General features: G+C 46.6%; 1 protein-coding gene across 1 annotated transcript in view; it reads right to left on the reverse strand.

The window, feature by feature from the left end:
- Positions 1-7,881: 7,881 nt before the first annotated feature.
- Positions 7,882-19,551, reverse strand: part of NCKAP1L (NCK associated protein 1 like) — a 55,669-nt gene continuing 43,999 nt past the window's right edge. Inside the window, exons 27-31 of the mRNA XM_044679774.1 lie at positions 16,917-17,010; positions 16,646-16,762; positions 16,302-16,411; positions 13,854-13,943; positions 7,882-8,508 (exon numbers count right to left, since the gene is read on the reverse strand). Of these exons, the coding sequence (XP_044535709.1) occupies positions 8,377-8,508; positions 13,854-13,943; positions 16,302-16,411; positions 16,646-16,762; positions 16,917-17,010 (543 nt within the window). The 3' untranslated portion in view covers positions 7,882-8,376. The remainder of the gene's footprint in view (positions 8,509-13,853; positions 13,944-16,301; positions 16,412-16,645; positions 16,763-16,916; positions 17,011-19,551) is intronic.

A 19,551-nucleotide genomic window follows, 5' to 3' on the forward strand; every position in this document is an offset into this window, starting at 1 on the left:
CCTCCATTCCCTCTCTGAAAGCAACCAGTCAGTGCCCAGCTGGGATGGGGCCAGAGCCCTCTCCCTTCTCTTCCTTAGCCCCCCAGCCCTTCTCCCAATCTCCCTGTCATCCCTGTACCTGGCTTTCTCTGCCTGCCTCCCACGGCTCCCTCAGTGACTCTCAAGGTCTTTGTGTGTCTTGCCTGGTTTTCCCTTTGTCTCCCAAACTCCCCCAGGCTCGCAGGTGCCCCTCTGGGTCTCTTCCACCGGTGTCCTCTTACAGCTGAGAAATCACCCCTGCAGTAGATAATGACACAGGCTAGCTGTTTGGTTAGCCAAAAAGTTCGTATGAAATAGAGGAGAGTATTGAACCCTGAGCCCTAGCTCTGCTAAGTCTACTTCTGTGACCTTGGCTAAGTCACTTCACTTCCCCAGGCTTTAGTTTCCTCATCTGTAAAATGATCTCCAAGTTCCCTTCCAATTCCAAATGTATACTCTTAGAATGAATGTAGTTGCCTCTTACTATCAGGAATTCCTGCTTGATGTCTTGTATTCAGCACATTCTCTCTTGTTCTGTCCTCAGGCATATGAGCCAGAGGATCAAGATTTGAACCCAAGACCTGGTGAAAGGGCAATGCTGCTCCATCCCCAGGAACCTAGTGATCACCCTCAGCAGACATGGTAGCCTGGCTCTTGACCCTGGTTACTGCAAAAACTCACACCCTTGCCCTAGGAATTCATCATATGAGTCCATTGCTGCTTCCTCATTGGCTAGACTCTGCATCAATAAAGTACTAAATCCAAAGCAGAATATTTGTTCAGGAGCCTGAATTCAAGAAGTCCTAAAGGATAGAAGGAGGGAAGGGAAAGGAAGATCTCCAGTTGCCATGCTGGGAGTGAGGGAGAAGGAGCAGCTGAGCAGAGAGGGTTAGAGGGAAAATAAGAAGGCTGAGGATCCAGCCAGTAATCCCAGAATGGATGATCCACTAGGCCAGGCCACTGGGGAGACTCTTAAGTCAAGGTTTGGCCATCAGAGAAATATCAGCAAAATGAGCTCCTGAGAGAGAGAGAGGCAGAGTGAGAGGACACTGGTGTCCGCAGACTCCAGAGCCTTAACTTCGGAGAAGTCGAGTGACTTATCCAGGGTCACACAGCTAGGAAAATCCCCAGAAGACATAGGATTTGAAGTCTTTGTTTACATTCCTGCCCAACACAAACCTGCAAAGTAGAACTATTCTCAAGTTCTGCTGTGGGTAGAACCAGGGACTTAATTGCAGCTGCTAGAACCCTAGACTGGGGGCCAAGTCCCAGCTCTGTTATTTACTACCCTGTTACTTTGAGGGAGAGGTATCTTTCTTTCCTGGCATCCACAAAATGAGCAGGATGGGGGCTAGAGGGCCTGAAACACCTTACAACTATTAAACCCTGTGACCCTGGGCCCGAAGCAGGCGAAACACCCATAGAAATTTCCCAGCTTTGGGAGGATGTTCAAAGCCAGAGCAAGGTCTGAGGGGCTAATAGACAGCTTTCCCTAAAGACTTCTCACACCCAGAGCATATGCCGCAGTTATCTTGTTTGTATATTGTCTCCTTGAGGATCAGGGACTATTCTTCCTTTTCTTTGTATTCTCATCACTTCGCACCATGCCTGGTGCTTAATAAATGTTTGCTGAGGGACAGCTGGGTAGCTATAGTGGATAGAGTACCAGGCCTGGAGTTCAGAGAACCTGGGTTCAAAATCTGACACTTCCCAGCTGTGTGACCCTGAGCAAGTCACTTAACCCCAATAGCTTAGCTCTTCTGCCTTAGAACTGATACTTAGTACTCGATTGGTGAACAGAAGGGAAGGGTCTACGAAAAATAAATAAGTGCTTGTTGACTTGACTGGGCACACACATTCCCAGCCCAGGACTTACTCCTCTAACTCCACTTCCCACGTCTACAGTCTCTAACTAATCCTTCCATCTCCTTGTTCAGATGAGGAGAACAAAGAGAAGTCGCCACATAGAATATTCTAGCCAATGAGCACTTTTTTTTTAAACCCTTGTACTTCGGTGTATTGTCTCCTAGGTGGAAGAGTGGTAAGGGTGGGCAATGGGGGTCAAGTGACTTGCCCAGGGTCACACAGCTGGGAAGTGGCTGAGGCCGGGTTTGAACCTAGGACCTCCTGTCTCTAGGCCTCCAATGAGCACTTTTGACATCCCCTAGCCCAGCTTCTTCATTTTGTTGATGAGGAATCCAAAGGCCAGAGTTAGGTAACTTGTCCAAAGTCACCCCCTACCAAATGACAAGGTCGGGACTCTCCAATCTGCCCTTCTGACTCAGTTCAGTGTGTTTTTTACTCTAACCACACTGACTCGTTTTTATTAATTGCTAGTTCTAGAATCAAACCTCATTCCCTCCTGCTGTAAATGAAGTCCATTTCTGCTTCAATGACCCTCTGTGGAGAGCTAGGGAACAGAGAGTCCCTGTCCCATTCATGGGCTCCAAGCTTGGGAGGCAGTAACCTTGTCCCACACACCCTCCCACCTGCCCTACAAAGTAAACATTCTCTCTCTTTCTGTGTCCCTGCCTTTCTCTCTGTGTGTCTGTCTGTGTGTCTGTCTGTCTCTCTTTCTCTGTCTTTCAGTTTCTCTGTCTCTCTCCCTCTCTCTTCTTTCTCCCTTCCTCTGTCTCCCTCTGTCTGTCTGTCTCTGTCTCTCTCCTCCACACTTACTTTGCCCAAGTCTTTGCCTGGTACTCTCTGTTCCCCATCCCTTTAGGATCTTTCCCCTGCTCCATTCTGGATCTAGCCTCTGCTCCCTGGAGACCCTCTGCCTTCCTCCCACCCCCAGCCCTACCCCAAACGTTCCCTCCACGAAGCTTGAGTGCTATAGAGACGGAAAATGATGTTTTGGCAGCAGGTGACGGATGGATGTGATCTGCCTCCTACAGGAAAGCTATTTAAAGGGGCGGCCTCGGCATCCTCTCCTTCCAAAGTGACAGTAGAGAGGAGCCTGCTCTTCTCTCCCTCCTCAGCTGCAAATTGAGCTCAAGTTCACTTCTGACTCTCAAAACTTACAACCCAGGGCTGCTGCTGCTGCTGCTGCCACTTGCCTGAGCAGGTAGGAGGGAGAGAGTACATGGCAACTCCCAAAGGTGTGGGGGCTAAGAGTTGGGGGAGAGGGAAGGATGATCATTTCCTTTGATGACAAGCACTTAAGAAAAGAAGGAGGCTGAAATGGAAGTAGGTAGGGGGACAACCTTCCCCTCTCTGTGTGTTCGAACAACAAGTTCAAAGTCAAACTTCTGGGGGAAGAAAAGAAAGAAGAGTTCCACGGGACACATAAGTCCAGGAAAGAGCTTTTCAGCGGGGCAGCTAAGTAGCATAGTGGAGGAGGATCTAGGTTCAAATCTGGCCTCAGTTGCCTCCTAGCTGTGTGACCCTGAGCAAGTCACTTAACCCCAATTGCCTAGCCTTTACTGCTCTTCTGCCTTAGAATCGATTCTTTGATTCTAAGACAGAAAGATGAGAGAGAGAGAGAGAGAGAGAGAGAGAGAGAATGAGAATTTTTGGAGCAGGAAGGGTTGTGTTGGGAGCTGGTGGAACAAACCTGTAAGTCAGACAAATAGAAATGGGCAGGAAGAAAATATCCCAGTTTACACTTAGAGCTGAAAGGGACCTATCTTAGAGGTCGCCTAATCCAAACTTCTCACATTACAGACAAGGGAAGTGAAGTCCAGAGTAACTTGCTGCAAGGTAGTCAGTGGCAGTCAGCCTTCAAAATCTCTGAAGATTTTGAAAAAAAAAAATTCAAAAAGGCCTCTGACTCCAGGTTCAGCCTCTTTCCACTGCACCAAAGAGGAATCATCTTTGCGTCACAGCTGACCCAGGAGGGGTAAAGAATGCCAAGCCTTGGCTCTAAAGCATTATATCTTCCTCCAGAACCAGGACTTCTACCAGGGAGCCAAACTCTAGTACAATTCTAGCAGCTAGGTAGATTCTAATGATTCTTTCTCTCTTTCTCTCTTTCTCTCTTTCTCTCTCTCGCTCTCTCTCTGTCTCTGTCTCTGTCTCTCTCTCTCTCTCTCTCTCTCTCTCTCTCTCTCTCTCTCCCTCTAACTCTCCCTCTCCTTTTCTCTCTCTCTTTCTCTCTCTCTCTCTCCCCCCCTCCCTCCTTCCTTCCTCCCCCACCCCAATACCACATTCATTACCACCAATACCACCCAAAAAGGCTAGGACCAAAAGACCAGGTCACCTGGTAATGAATGCCTAAAGCAAGGGCTTCTAACAGTCCCATCAGTGGGCATTGACATGTGCAAGCAGTCTGATGAAGCCTTATGGACCCTTTCTCTGAATCATGTTTTTAAGTCCAGAAAATATATAGACTTGCAAAAGGAAATTCATTATACTGAAATAGTTCTCGATCCTGTTTCTGTTCCCTTCCCAGGCCCCAGGTTAAGAACCCATGGTCCTAAAAGGCTCAAGGCCCTGGTGGATTTGCACCACTTCCAGGAGGAAACCCTGAAAAGCAGGCTACTCTCCCCTCGGGCCACAGGCACTGGTTCCCATCCTCTGGAGTCCCTCCAGCTAGGCCCTGAGCCGGCCAGAGAGAGAGAGAGGGAAGCAGTGTTTAGATGAGCTGATCTAACACCAGCTCCTTTGCTGGTCCCTCTCCCTAGGCTGGGGGACAGGGAGGGGGAGGAGGGTGATTCCATCTCGATGCTGCAAACAAGTTAATGGAGATTTTAATGAAAACGCCAAGATAATGAAAATGCTGAGGCTTAGACCAGCTGCAGACACCCTGCCAGCACTGTCTGTGCCACAGAAGACCGAGCTCCTCCTCCTCCTCTGTCTCCCTTTCCAGGCTTTGGGGAGGTGAGGGTGGAAGGTTCATGGATGACTAGTCAAGGGAGTCTCCTATGCTTACAAGGGGTCAGAGACCCTCTGGGTCACGAAAGCCAACTACTTTGCCCGCAGAGGTCATTGCATCCCTCTAGCATGATTTGTTCAGATGGTCCATGACCATTTCATCTTCTAGACCTCCCCGCAGGAATCTACTATGCCCAGCACCACTCCAACGCCCAGTGTGGGGTCCTTGAATCCTGAAGGCTAAGCCTTTCCAAGGATAAAAACAGTTTGATCTAATGGGAAAATCCTGGGGCTTAGCAGCCAGGAAATCATAGGATTATAGAGCTAGAAGGAACTTGGAAAGCCAATGAGTCCAAGCCTCTCATTTTGCATCTGAGGAAACTGAGTCACAGAAGCATTAAGTGATTTGCCAAGAGTCTCACTCAATATCTGAGGTGAGATTTGAACTCAGGTCTTACTAACTACAAGTCCATTCCCCAATCCACAATGCCAGCTACCTCTTGGTTCTAATTACAACTTGCTCTATGAGGCGGGACAGCTCATTTAACTCCCCTGGACCTGTTTCTTCACCCAATTGTGTGGGAACGTCTGCCCCACATTATAGAATTACTGTAAAAAAAATGAACTTTTCACTCATCATGAAAATGTTTTGAAGAGATTAAATTGTTATAGAGTGCAATAGAAAGTATGTCCTGAGAAGCTCACTGACCCTAAGAAGGCCATTTATCCTGCTTACCTCAGTTTCCTTAACTGTAAACCAGTGACAATAAAAGCCTAGCTGATAACTGCAAACATTAAAGCATTATATAAATTCCTGCTGTTATTCCCACCCCTCTCCGTGCAGCTTGACTTGTGGGTCTCCTCAGACTCACAAAGGAGGCTGCCCTCGTTCTTCAGGGGGCAGAGAGAGAACAGATTCCCATCCTCTGAATAATCTGTCAGAGTCTTGATGTCGTACTTCAGATCCCTTTGGCCTTCTTTTCTCCTTCTTTTCCTCATAGTCCTCAATTTTAGCTCCAATAGGCCTCTGCCAGGCCTCCCTCAATGCTCCCATCTGTCCGGAAACCTGATTCAGAAGACATATTTGGGCTAACACCCCATCGCTAGAAGAGCTCTTAGCCCATTCATAAAGGAGGAATCTGTAGCTTCTATTCCAAGTGAGAAAGTTCCTCTCTAATGAGCACGGGTGCGAGTCTCAGGAAGGCTTAACTGAGCCGGAGTCCCTTGCTGTGAAATGCAAGCCAGGTAAAATACTCCCATAACCACCATCACCCTCAGCCTCATCTCATTCGACTCCTTTTTGTCTACTAAATTCAAACTCTTCTTGTCCTGGATTCAAAATCTTCCACAATGTCCCTTTTCTGGCTATATCTCACGTGGCTTTTCTCTGTGAACTAAACAGTCAACAAATCGTGAAGGACTTCCTAGGCACCGACCCCAGGCAAACCGGACTCCTCCATGTTCCTTTAAAGCCGCCAGGCTCTCCCACCTTTGCTTAGGCTTTCCCTGTGTCCGGAAAGCCTTCCTTCCCCACCTTTGGTGCCCACAGGTAAGGCTAAACCCACATGCCATCTCCTCCATTGTCTTCAGAGATTCTCCCCTGGAACAAAATTCCTCCACTCTCCATGACTTTATCTTACAGTTACCTAATGCACTTATGTAACATTCTGTATTCTCATTATGTTTGTGTTTGTCTCCCCCAACTGCCTCCGCATGCTGGGCTATCATCCTGGCTTTCCCCTAAAATCTCCCAACCAGCCCTGGGAGAACTGAGCTCGGGCAGGTGAGCTTTCCTTTCCACAACTTTGTCTCCAGCTAGACCTCGGCACCACTTGGCCGCCATATGCATGGGGCCACTCACCTTCCTGCTGCCCTGTATATCCGACTGTCTTCCCTTAACTTGAGGGCAAGGACCGCCATGCTTGTTTGTATCTGTACCCCCAGCCCTTGCCCTGTGCCTGGCGTATAATAAATGCTTAATAAATGTTCTATTTACTTATGGTGAGTAGGGCTTTAATAAATGTTTGTGGAATGCATAAATGAATGAATTAATGAAGGTACTGATGTCTAATGAAGGCCAAAAGATGGGCTCACTGAAAATCAGTGGTTCCTCTGTTCACTCTAGAAATATATTTAGAACCTCAATTAATCCACTTGCTAATTGTACTCTTCCCAGCCACTCTAGATCAGAACACCTCAGATCAGTCGCCTGGACTCCTCCCTAGCAGGAGCTGCAAGGAAATGACAGATGGAGGCAGTTATTTGCTAACAAAGTCCAGTGCTATCTGGAATGCCCCAGGCTCCCTGACAATTGAAACTCCAATTAGTGCAGAAAAGGCTAAAGTTGAAACAATTTGGCTCCCTGAAGGATGCCTGGGCTCAGACTAATGAGAATGGAAACACTCACTGAGAGGGAAATCCCTGCCCAAGGCCCACTCCACCTGAGGGAGGAGGGTCAATTGTCAGGGGTCCCCAAAGGAGAGGATGTGGCCCTGGAACAGTATGGAAGCCTGGGGTCCCTCTGAGGTGGGGGGTGCTTAGGAGCCACAAGGCCTCTTCTGAGCTGCTATGATTTTAAAGAGGCTAAGAGGAGACTAAGAGAACTTTCTGGTTTATTATAGATGATGGAGTTGGCAGAGGAGAGGCCCTCTTTGCCCACTGTGATCTTGGGGAGGTCATTTTCCTCTACGGTTCTCAGTTTCCATATCTATAGAGTGGGGTTGGACTAGATGATCCCCAAGGTCCCTTCCATCTGCTCTAAACCCAGGTCCTGAGGTTCAATAGAAAACTAAAGGCACAGGCCACCTGCAGCTGCCCTGGGAAGTCATTGGAGGAACTCCATGGCCCCTGCAGGGATGCCACAGCCCGAGGAGCCAATGGGTCAGCAGAGAAGGGGGTATCAGAGTTGGAAGAGTGACAGCCACCCTGCAGGGTCCCCAAGGGAGGCTACTCTAGTTACTAGGCTGGGGGAGCAGACTGTTTGCTGAACAGATTTGTGAGAGGAAGGGAGGAGATAATTGCCCTAATGAATGTGCAGGAGACAATGGCGGCTCCAGAGGGAGGATTATAAAATCATTATGGTTTAATATGATGATTGATCATCTCTGTCGGGCTAGCATCATCCTGGAATAGCGATAAACAGTAGGGATGAAGGGTGGACAGGCCAGATGCCAGGCAAGGCCCCAGCTCTCTCCAGAAGGAATCAAAGCTCATTTACCTGTGCTTTTGCATTTCATCTGCATGCCACACATGTAGATTTCACAACAGGGGAACCCCTAAACCCGAAGTTTTCCAGTGACCCTCCCCTAGTTCTTGACCCTTCTCCCTTCTCTCTTCTTTCTCCCTTTTTCTCTAAGATCACCAGCAATTCTCACCCAGCACCCCACAACTGACCCTCCCTCTTGCCCATTGCTTTCTCTCCTTCCAGTCAGTCCCCTTGGGGTCACTGTAGACTGGCCCAGCCTAGAAATAATGGTTGTTTGGCCTCCACAGGGTGGCTGCTGGTCTCCATCATGCCATGAGTGGGAGATGGATCCAATGATCCCATCAGTGGGCATTGGCAGGCACTCGGCTCAGGTAGAAGGCACGGGAAACCTCTCGGTAGGCGTTCCGGAGCAGAACGTAGGGGAAGCAGGACTCCAGCATGTCCAGGGTAAGGAAAGAGGACTCTTCCACCACCTGAAAGACAACCAGGGAAGAGAAGGGAGGCTGAAGATCGGGAAGCAGAGGCTGAACCACCGCCCAAACAGGGAGCTATCCAGGGGATTCTCACAGGGCGTGAAATTAGTCCTCACTGTTCTGTACAACCTCTCCTCTGGCCAAGCTCCATTTTACTAATGTTCATAAAGGGTGGTTCCCAGAATCCCCACAATGTGGCCTGATTAGCACCTCCTTCCTTCTGGATAGCTCTGACCATGTAACCATTTTAAACCCTTCACAATCTGTCTTCCACCTATCTTTGCACTCGTTTGATCACTCATCATTCTCTCTGTTTTCTAGGTAAACAGGCCTACTTAGTATTCCTTGTTTACCACCCTTTATCCCTTACATCCCTAGCTCTGCGATTGTGCACAAGATTCTCCCCCATTCCCATGAAGAGAGGAGATAGAGAGCCAGCCTCAAAGCCAGGAAGATCTGAGTTCAAGTCCTGCTTCTGACAGACCCTGGGTAAGTCACTTAACGTCTAATGGTTGTAGGCAGTTCTCTAAGAGTGCAGAGAAAGTACCAACCTGCATTAGCAAAGGACGTTTCCTCACCTGGGCATTCTCTACCATGAACTCATTGATCCAGTCTCTATCCTCCTCTTACGGATACATCTCCATGAACTCTTTCTTCCTCACCCTAGTAGAGTATAAGCTTCTTGAGGGCAGGAACTATTTGTCTTTGTGTCCCAGTATCTAACAGAGTGCCCAGCACATTAGCAGAAGCTTAAATATTTGTTTGATAAAATTAATTGAAGGGTCACTTGAAGACAGAGAGAGAGGAACTAGGTTCCTGATTCTAGGTTTGGTGCTACCTAGATAATGTAGTTTCTCTCCATTCTTTCTAAGGTATTCCTTACCATCCTCTATCTAGGCTAGATGAGGAGGCCAGAAGATGAGAAAGAACCAAACAACCTAAACAATACTGCAAGTCCTCAGTCTATGGGTCCCCAAAACCTCTGACCACCAGTGGAAGCTGGACTGGTAGTAGATAAGAGTCTTACAAGAAGTACAATGCTTTGCAAAAATGAGAAAGCAGTATCTGGTGAGGGCTGGGAGAGATCAGAAAAAGTAGGGGAGGAAATGAGACAGAAACCAAGAGAAGAGAAATGGGAATTGAGAGAGAGACAGAGAGAAAGAGAGAGAGAGAGAGAGAGAGAGAGAGACAGAGAGAGAGAGAGAGAGAGAGACAGAGAGAGAGAGAGAGAGAGACAGACAGACAGACAGACAGACAGACAGACAGAGACAGAGACAGAGACAGAGACACAGAGAGAGAGAGAGACAGAGAGAGAGACAGAGAGACAGAGAGAGAGACAGAGAAACAGAGACAGAGACAGAAAGACAGAGAATGAGAGAGAAACAGAGAAAGAGGGAGAGAAAGAGGATTGGGGAATGAGATAAAGAGAGAGACAAAGGGAAATCAAAAACAAGGAAAGGAAAATTAAACGGAGATAGAAAGAGACAGTAAATGAAGAACCAATCCTTGACACACATCCTACCAGCCCCATCTCCTCCCTCTTTCAATATGGAGTTTGGGGAGCCATGAAGATCCTGCATAAAAGAAAGGGGCATGATTAATTAGTCTAATTAAAATCTGGCATGCTGAGATAGGCCCCACAACTAAGTTGAGTAGAACCATAGATCAAGAAGCCCAAGGAGGTTTGAATGGATGCAAGTGAAGTAAGCCTGGTAGGAAGGAATGGAATTGGCAGTGGTGATCCAGAGATGTCTCCTCTCTCAAAAACTCAGGGGCTCGTATGTAACCTTTGTGTGTGTGTCATGAACTCCTTTGGCAATCTGGTGAAGCCCAAATATACCTTCTCACAATACTTTTTAATATATAAATAAAGGAAATGCTAAATTTCGATGAGAGGCTGGTAAAATGAAAAGTGTAATTTTTTCCCAACCAATTTGTAGCCACTCTGAAATCTATCCAAGGATCCTTGGGAGTCTGTGGGCCCTAGGTTTAGGATCTCTGCTCTCTTCATTCAGTCTCTGGGTTGTATAAAGTGATCACATCCCTATTAGCCTCCTCATTACTAACAGAGGGAGGGAGAAAGGGAATAAGCATTTAAATAGCATCTACTATGTACTAGACCCTGTGCTAGGTGCTATTATCATCCCCATTTTACAGTTAAGGAAAATTAAACAAATAAAAATTAAGTAACTTGCCACCCAAGCTGACCCTATACCCAGCTAGTGAATGTCTGAAGCTGGATTTGAACTCAGGTCTTCTTGACTCCAGGATGAGGCACTGTACCACCTAGCTGAACCCAGGCCACTATGAACCTTAGTAGGAATTTTGAAAGAAGAGATCCCTCTCTTTCCATTAGTCAGGAGCCGTCTTGTTCTCTAGTACCAGCACCATCACATGGTCCTACAACTCTGTTGGACCCATATGTGTTGGGGGGAGAGGAGGGGGGAGAGAGCCATGGTGGGAGAACAGGGTCTTCTCAGCTATCTAAAAAACATTAAGGGGGGCGTGCAGCTGGGTGGCTTAGTGGATTGAGAGTCAGACCCAGAGACGGGAGGTCCTGGGTTCAAATCTGGCCTCAAACATTTCCCAGCTGTGTGACCCTGGGCAAGTCACTTGACCCCCATTGCCCACCCTTACCACTCTTCCACCTAGGAGCCAATACACAGAAGTTAAGGGTTTAAAAAAATTAAAATAAAAAAAATAAAAAATATTAATAGGGAGAGAAATTCCATGATGGCCATTTGTGTGTGTGTGTGTTTAAAGTTCTTTCCAATCTGAAAATTCACTGATTCCTACAAGAACACCCTGCTACCACCACAGATAGGGGCAAGTAGTAGAAAAATGGGCTGAATTTCTACCTCAATAGAGTTATTAAAGACAAAGATAGAGGTCAGGTCAGCATCTTCCTAGAAACCTCCAATCTATCTGGGATAGAAGGAGGGGACTGACCTTCCTGGAGGCACCAAGAATCTCCCAAGGGTCCTGGCCAGCCTCACGCTTTGACTTCTCTTATTATTTCTGTTCGTTACCATAGAAGAACTCATTTCCACAAGGGTTTACTATTAACAAAATTCTTGACCCATGAGTGGGCTCCCAATCCTGGCCACTTGTTAACTGTGTGACCAAGCTCCTTAGTTACTCTTGCCCTCAGTTTCTCATCTTAAAATGAAGGAGTCAGACCAAATGACTTTTCAGCTCAAAACCTATGATCCATTGAACAATACTTTGATGTAGGCAACAAAACGTATTGTTGTTCCCAACAAATGCAGGCACTCTGGAGAAGTGCAGACACAGAGGGTGGGAGCAAGGAGAGAGAGCCAGTCCTCTGCCCCATCTTTCCAGCCCATTGCCCTCCATCTGAGATCTATTCCTGGAGCAAGACGGGCAGCAGAGGTCAGGGGAACTGCCCAGATTCAACATCTGAGACTGAGGGCCTCAGGGAAAGGGAAATTGTCCAAGGTTTAAGACAAGCTGAGTTGCTTCCTCTGTCCAAGAACTGGGCCTCCTGCTTCTCTGATCATTTACAACTTTAGAGTTGAAATATTTGCATTTAAATCGATTTGCTTCAGCCCAGCCCACCAGCACCAGCACTTTTTCAATATCCAATTCTCTTGTTCTTTTTCCAAACTCCTTTGCCCAGACAAGTCAGACTTTCCTCACTTCTCCATTTGGGAAAGACACAGTGGTTGTGAAAGAGGAAGGACCTTCTGCTTTCCCTGGGTCCGAACAGAAGTGGTGACCAAATTCCTAAGAGGATGAGCAATCCTGTGGGGTCTCTTGACCCCATCCCAACTCCAAATACAACCAAATGCTCTCCTTTTATCTCCAGCACTCTACCTTCCAACCCACTATCAATCAATCAACAAACATTCCTGCATGAACGAGGGCTTCTTGGGGGCCCTTGGTCAAACCCTGCCCAGGAGAAATAGTGTCTGGATCCCTGACTGGAGCCCAGTGAACAGGGGCATTAAGACTTTACAGCTGGTCTTCCCAGACTCTCAACTTCTGGTGAACTCAGGTTACAGAGAGCTCCCAGGAATCAGACTAGTGGAATATATTCAACTGGAAGAGGGACCATGGGAAGAACAAGACTTAAATGAGAGGCTGCCCAAAACCCAGAGACTCCCCTATTCTCCAGCTGCCTTGTTAGGGTCTGGAAATGAGTGAGGGAGCAATGAGAAGTGTAACTTGGTAACTATCTGGCCCCTGGCCAGATCCTTATAACTATGCTTCATCTGCATTCCTAGCACTGTTATTGAGAGGAAGGACACAAGGAAATGGTTAGAAGAAAATAGTTCTAATGCTTAAAAACTTTTACAGGAAGGGAAATAAAGTAGAGAGCCTGAGGATGTTTCCTCTACCAGCAGTTTTGTTGTTCGCTCATTTTTCAGTCATCTCTGACTCTTTGTGACCCCTTTTGTTGGGGTTTTCTTGGCAAAGACCCTGCAGTAGTTTCCCATTTCATTCTCCAGCTTATTTTATAGATGAAGAAACTGAGGCAAACAGAGTAAATGACTTGCCCGGGGTCAAATAGCTAGGAAGCACGAAAGGCTGGATTTTGAATTCAGGTTTTCTTAACTCCAAGCCCCATTCTATCCACTTTGTCACCTACTTGCCCCATTCTACCTGTAGAGCACAGAGTAAAAAATCAAGCAGGAGTACTGTTGTGATCCAGGGTTGGGGTGGGAGATCACTGAAATGATGGAGAGGATCTCCTATCCCTCCCAGCAGGAAAATTTCCCCAAACTTCTCTAGCCGATTATTGCCTAAACATTGGACTTTACATTCCTAGAAGGCAGGAATGGGTCTGTGGAGTTTCCTTTGTACTATATATTAGCCTAGCCAAACAACAGACAGACAAACAAATCCTCTGGGGTTAGTAAATTTGGGACAAGGACCCAAAGTCCTTCAGCTAGGAACCATGTTATTTATTATCTGTGTGATTTGGGCCAAGTCATCTAACTAACCTCTCCAAAACCTGTTTTCTATTTCTACAACATGGGGATTGGCAACTAGGTGGCACACTGGATAGAGTGCCAGGCTTGAAGTCAGTGAGACTCATCTTCCTGCATTCACATCGAGTTTCAGATACTTACTAGCTGGGTGACCTTGGACAAGTCACCTACTCCTGTTTGCCTTAGCTTCCTCATCTATAAAATGATCTGGAGAAGGACACGGCAAACCACTCCAATATCTTTGCCAAGAAAACCCCAAATAGAGTCACAAAGAGTCAAAAATGGCTGAGAAATTACTGAATAACAAAATAAATGAGTTGACTAAGGTGATAACTAGAAAATTATGAATGATACTCCTACCCATCTGCCCCATGTCAACCAAATACTCACCAAGCGCATGAGCAAAGAAATCGATTCACGGTTTTTGGACTTCAGTTTATCCACCTCCTGCCCCAGCTGGAGGAGACAGACAGAGGCCACCTGGGAAGGACAGAGAGTTGAGGATGAGGTGAGAGGTATTCAGAGGCAGTGGCAAGAACACAGAAACTCAGAGCTTCGAATCCTGGTGTGTCCTTGGCCAATCAACACAATCTCTCAGTTATGGTTTTCTCACCCAAAGTGAGGGTCTGTCTTCTATTACCTACCTCATGGTAAGTATTTAATTGGATCAAATGCATAAAAGCACTTTATAACGTACTATTGACGGGAGGAGAGAACAGGTCCAGGAATCTAGGAGGATTTTAGGAATTTCCTAAAGGCTCATGATGGAGAGATAGATTAGATGCCTCCCAGCCTGGAGAGACACACTCTGTTGAAAGAGTCTGAGTCTTGGGTCTTCCTGGCCAATTTAGCTTCAGCTACCAGTGTAAGTACCCTCTAAGGGGAGCTACGGACTAGGAAAGGAACCCAGGAAGATGATTATGTTTTGGTTAATGGCTAACAGCCCCATATGCACCCTCTTCTACGGCTCCGTCCTCTAGACTGAGCTCAGTCCTCTCTGCTGCCAAGCCAACCCTGAGGAGGGAGAGAGAGAGATGCGCCCAATCCTCCTGGTCTCGTTATTCTCTTCCTCTGCTATCTCTGCTCACATCCAGGCCCCAGAAGATGGAGAGAACTGTGATGGCCTGAATTCCAAGCCAAGGGTTGTGGCGGCCTGGATTTGCCTAACTAAGAGGGTGAAGCAAGACAGGCGGAGAACACCCCAGGGAAAGACATGAATGTAAATAACAATAATAGCTCGCTGCTCACAGCCCTGGGTAGCAACAGATATTATTATCTCCACTTTACAGCTGAGGGAACTAGGATCTGCCAGATTAAAGGGCCTGCCCATGACTTAAAAAATGATGACTGAATTCTTCTGAAGGATGATGAAGACCTTCCTGCCCTACCTGGTGACCTCTCTCAAATCCCTAGGAGTCCGGGGCAATCGTGTCTCTCACCCCCGGCCTCGCTTTACACAGAGAGATGTTTCTGGATGTCATTTCACCTCTCTTGGCCTTAATTTCCTTATCTGCCAAATGGGAAAAATAATACTTGCCTTTGTTCCAGGACTATCATAAGGAAAGTGCCTTCTAAACTTTAAAGCACTACATGATAAACTAATAATAACAACAACATACAAACACTCTACGATTTGCAAAACTTTTTTCCATAGATTACCTCATTTGAGCCTACCAACAATGACCCCGTGAGAGGTGCTATCATTATCCCTGTTTTATAGATGAGAAAACTGAGGCTGGCAGAGATGAAGTTACTTACTCAGGGTCATATAGCCACCAAGTGTCTGAGGCAGACCTGGGGCTCCAGTCATAAACTTTCTGACCACTAACGAGCATTATTGCCCTATGGATGATTTCTGTTTCCCATTTCCTCGACAGAATGCAAGCTCCTTAAAGGCAAGGACTGTGCCATTTTAAATCTATTTATCTCTATGAATCCTGAATGAAGTGGTCTAGTCCCTGATGTTCCTCACCCAACACGCTTCAGCAGGAAATATTCCCTAGCCCTAGAAGACTGGTGTGATCCCAGGGACTTTCCCCACAACGTAACAGACTTTCTGGGCTCTGAAGCTCAGAAAAGCTGACTCAAAGTACTGAGTATCACATCAATGGAAGTATTCAAGCTGAAGATGAATGGCCGCCCCTCAGGAATGCTATAAAAGGGATTCCTGGCTTGGGAAGAATGCAAAACCAGATAACCTCTGAGGTCATTTCCAACACTCAGATTCTGTGGATCCAGGTGGATTGTAAACAGAGCCGCTCTGTGTTATATCAAAGGCAAAGGAGGGATGTGACTTGGCTCCTTCTAAGGAAGAACATTCTGATCATTAAAGCTGTTAAATAATCAAACAAGCTGCTATGCGAGGTAGTGAGCTGCCCAGAGTTGTAGGTATTTGAGTAGACGCTAGATGAGGATCTGTAAGAAATATTAGTGAGGGGAGGGAATTTCCTGCATGAATGATTGGATTCTAGGGTCCCTTCCAAATCTCAATATTCCATGACTCTAAATCAAATCAGTTCCAGGGGCAGCATGAAGTAGTAGGGAAAATATGAGGCTTAGTGTCTGACATTTCCTAGCTGTGTGAGTCTAGGGCAAATCCGTTTCCACTCTTTCAGCATCACTTTCCACATCTGATAAATGGGTTTGATAAGAATACTCCAACTGCTTCCTTTTGTTGTGAAAAAACAAACCACAAAACCAGAGCTATTACTCTTCTTGCACACCCAGATATGCTGTCCCCTGTCATCCCCCAAAAGAGCTGTTGGGGAAAAGCATGCTGGGATTGGAAGCCTGGGAGGTCCAGCTCCCACCCTCTCGCCACTCCTCAGACTTACTCACCACCAGAAACTCCTTGAGGTGAGTCTCAATGTTCTTGTTGTGAATGGTAAAGAGAGCGGCAGACACCTGGATGATGGCTTTGGTCAGACAGTGGATATTGTTGTTGTAGCCTGAGTGGTTGAGGAGGGAGAAAGCAAAGGGCCAGAGGACACAGTCAGACAGCCACCGAGACCCCTTTTCTCTCTTGCCCTGCTGGCCCTCCCCAAGGGTTCATCCCAGTCCTACCAGGGGCTGAGAGGAGCCAGAGTGGACACGGATGAGAGAGATTTGGTCACGTTGGAGGAGAGCTTCCTTCTGGTTTATTTCCAGTTCTCCCCACCCGGACCTCTCCCTTCCTCTCTTACCATCTTTCTCGATGCTGTAGAAAGAAGAGGGGTCTGTAGCTAGGAGAGGGATGGAAACCGCCAGGAAGATCAGGAGCAGGCAGGCCGCTTTGTACTCCTCCTCGGGAGATGAGGTGTCTACAAGAAGCATCGGGGGCGAGAAGAAATCAGTCACTGGTTCTCAAGGCAAGAGCTAAGTTTTGGATCTCGGTTCTGTTCCTCACTGAGGGTGAGTCCAGGATCATCGAATCACTCCCCTCCGACCCCAACCAAGCACAAACCACATTTTTACCCGCTTTCAGGTTGGCAATGGCGGCCACCAAGGTTGGGTCGATGTCACAGCACACGCCTGCGGCAGAGGCCAGCTCAAAGACACTCATAGTCACCTACCGAAGAGGAAACAAGAGGGATGTCCTGGGGGGTGCCCAGAGAGAGGATGGGCTGCGTCCAGAAAAAAAGCCCCTGCAATTCTAGATCTTCTTCCCTTCCCAAAGGAATGAAAGCAAATGCCTTCAAGACCCTTCGCAGCTCTTACACAGCTCTTCTCTCTGGTCAAAATGGGCATCGCTTCACTGCCCAGCCCTCGCTACCCCCCTGGACGGTGCTGTTCCTGCATCTTTGTTCTGCTTTCCACCTGTATTTATCTCGATTTCTGCCAGCCTTGGGTAAAACCGTCCTTAACTGCCCCTTCCCAGGAATCATCTCTCCCACCTCTGAACACCTATAATGTTTATTGGCTTTTGTTCTTATGGAACTTATTATTTACTTTATCTTGCTTTGTCAGGCATTACTTACTTGTTGTTTTTTGTCGGGGTTTTTTTAGGTAAGGCTTCCTTACCAACTTCAGAAAGCTAGGTGAAGCACTGAGCCTGGAGTCAGAAAGACCTGAGTTCAAATCCAGCCACAAACACCAGCTACATGATCCCGGACTAGTCATTTAACCTCAGTCTGCCTCAGTTTCCTCAATTGTAAAATTAGGATAATAATAGCACCTTCCTCCAAATATTTTTGTGAGGGGAAAATGAGATAATATCTGTAAAGAGCAGAGGGCTGGCACATAGGAGGTAATTAATAAATATTTGTTCCTTTTGTTCCTTTTTCTTTCCTCCCTTCTCCAGCTAAATTATATACATCTTTGTTTCTGGAAGAGTAATAAGCTGCAGTGACCACAAAATTCAGAATTTCAGATCTTGAGTAAGGGATAGAGCGGCTACAGGCTTATAATATGCACTTAATACTTATAGAATCATTGGATCTTAGAAATGGAAACAACCTTACAGGTTATGGCAATAGTATGGCAGAGTGGAGTGCTAGGTTTGGAGTCAAAGGATCTGAGTTTGAATCTAGACTCTGCTATTTACTATGCAGTCTTCAACAAATCACTTAACTTCTCTGTGCCTCACTCTTTTCATTAAAAGAATTTCTTTTATCTTCTTCAGATCTTCTAAGATCTTCTGTCATCTTGTCTAATCTCCATTCAATACATTAATCCCTTCCATTTCTATGACAGAGTCATGAAGCCTTGACATGAAGACTTCCAGAGATGGGGAGCTCATTACTTTTGTTTTTGTTTTTGTTTTTATTTTAACCCTTGTACTTCGGTGTATTGTCTCATAGGTGGAAGATTGGTAAGGGTGGGCAATGGGGGTCAAGTGACTTGCCCAGGGTCACACAGCTGGGAAGTGGCTGAGGCCGGGTTTGAACCTAGGACCTCCCGTCTCTAGGCCTGACTCTCACTCCACTGAGCTACCCAGCTGCCCCCCGAGCTCATTACTTTTGGATGCAGCCCAGTCTTCTCTTGAATAGGTCTAACATTGGAAAGTTCTTCCATACATGTAACTCAAATCTTCCTCTTTCTCCAGAGGACATAAGGAGAACTATTGGGAGGAACAGTGAATAAGTTCACTCCAGAGTCCCTCTGTCCCCAGAATCTCTATCAAGGGCTCGAGACACATTTTACAATATTTCCAATATGAACATTTAGGAAAGGCAGCACTTGATTTCCCATCTGTTTTTCTAGAGAAATCATGTTAGGAGTCTTCCCACCTCTCCAAAAGCAATGCCAGTCCCCCAACGGCAGAAGCCAGAGCCTCTAATAGAGGCATCCATCTTTTCTCCAAGCTCCAGCCACTCATTTCCATGGGAAGCCTTGCCCAGCCCTGAGAGCTGCCTGGGAGATGTCAGCTTGACAAGTTCCTGACAGGCCGGTACGGCCCAACCTGGCCATCAGCAGCTGCCAAAAAATCAAGGCTCCCCTGATAGGAAGCTGCCCTTCACTGCAAAGTCAGACAGCAACTGGGATGAGAGGGCCTTGGGGAGGTCTTCTCATCCAGCCCCCACTTCCAGATATCCTATATCTTCTGAGGCAGAAAACAGGTTTCTTTTTTCTTAAATACTTTCAAGAAGAGATTCCTTATCCCAAATGAGATTTTTAGAGGGAAGGTCGGCCATCTAGGCGAGGAGTTTGGTGAAAGGGGGGGCTGGGAGAAACCCCCTGAATGCATATTTTTGGAATTTTTCTCCTCTTGGAAAATTTTTTTTCAATCGATACCAGAGAGATTTTGAACTAATTTTATTTTCTACTGGATAAATATATATACAATATATGTGTGCATGTATATACACATATGTTATTTGCCCGTGTGTATACCCGTATGTATGTATACATGTGTATATACAACTTAATTTTAAATTACAAGATAATACAACACACCAAAAGAAACAGATGATAATTACTGATTATCTCTAGAAGACCCTTACTCTAGGGCACATCTGTAGGCCAAGAACTGGTGGGGTCCATGAGGAGCTCCAATGTCTTCTCACATTAGTACGTTGGTAAATGAGCTCATCAGAATACATATTCTTGAGGAGATGACGTTTAGAACAGGGAGACAGGGAGAAGAAGGGCTAGAGAAACAAGGCAGCAG

Source organism: Gracilinanus agilis, chromosome 5, assembly GCF_016433145.1.
Source record: "Gracilinanus agilis isolate LMUSP501 chromosome 5, AgileGrace, whole genome shotgun sequence".
NCBI lineage: Eukaryota > Metazoa > Chordata > Mammalia > Didelphimorphia > Didelphidae > Gracilinanus > Gracilinanus agilis.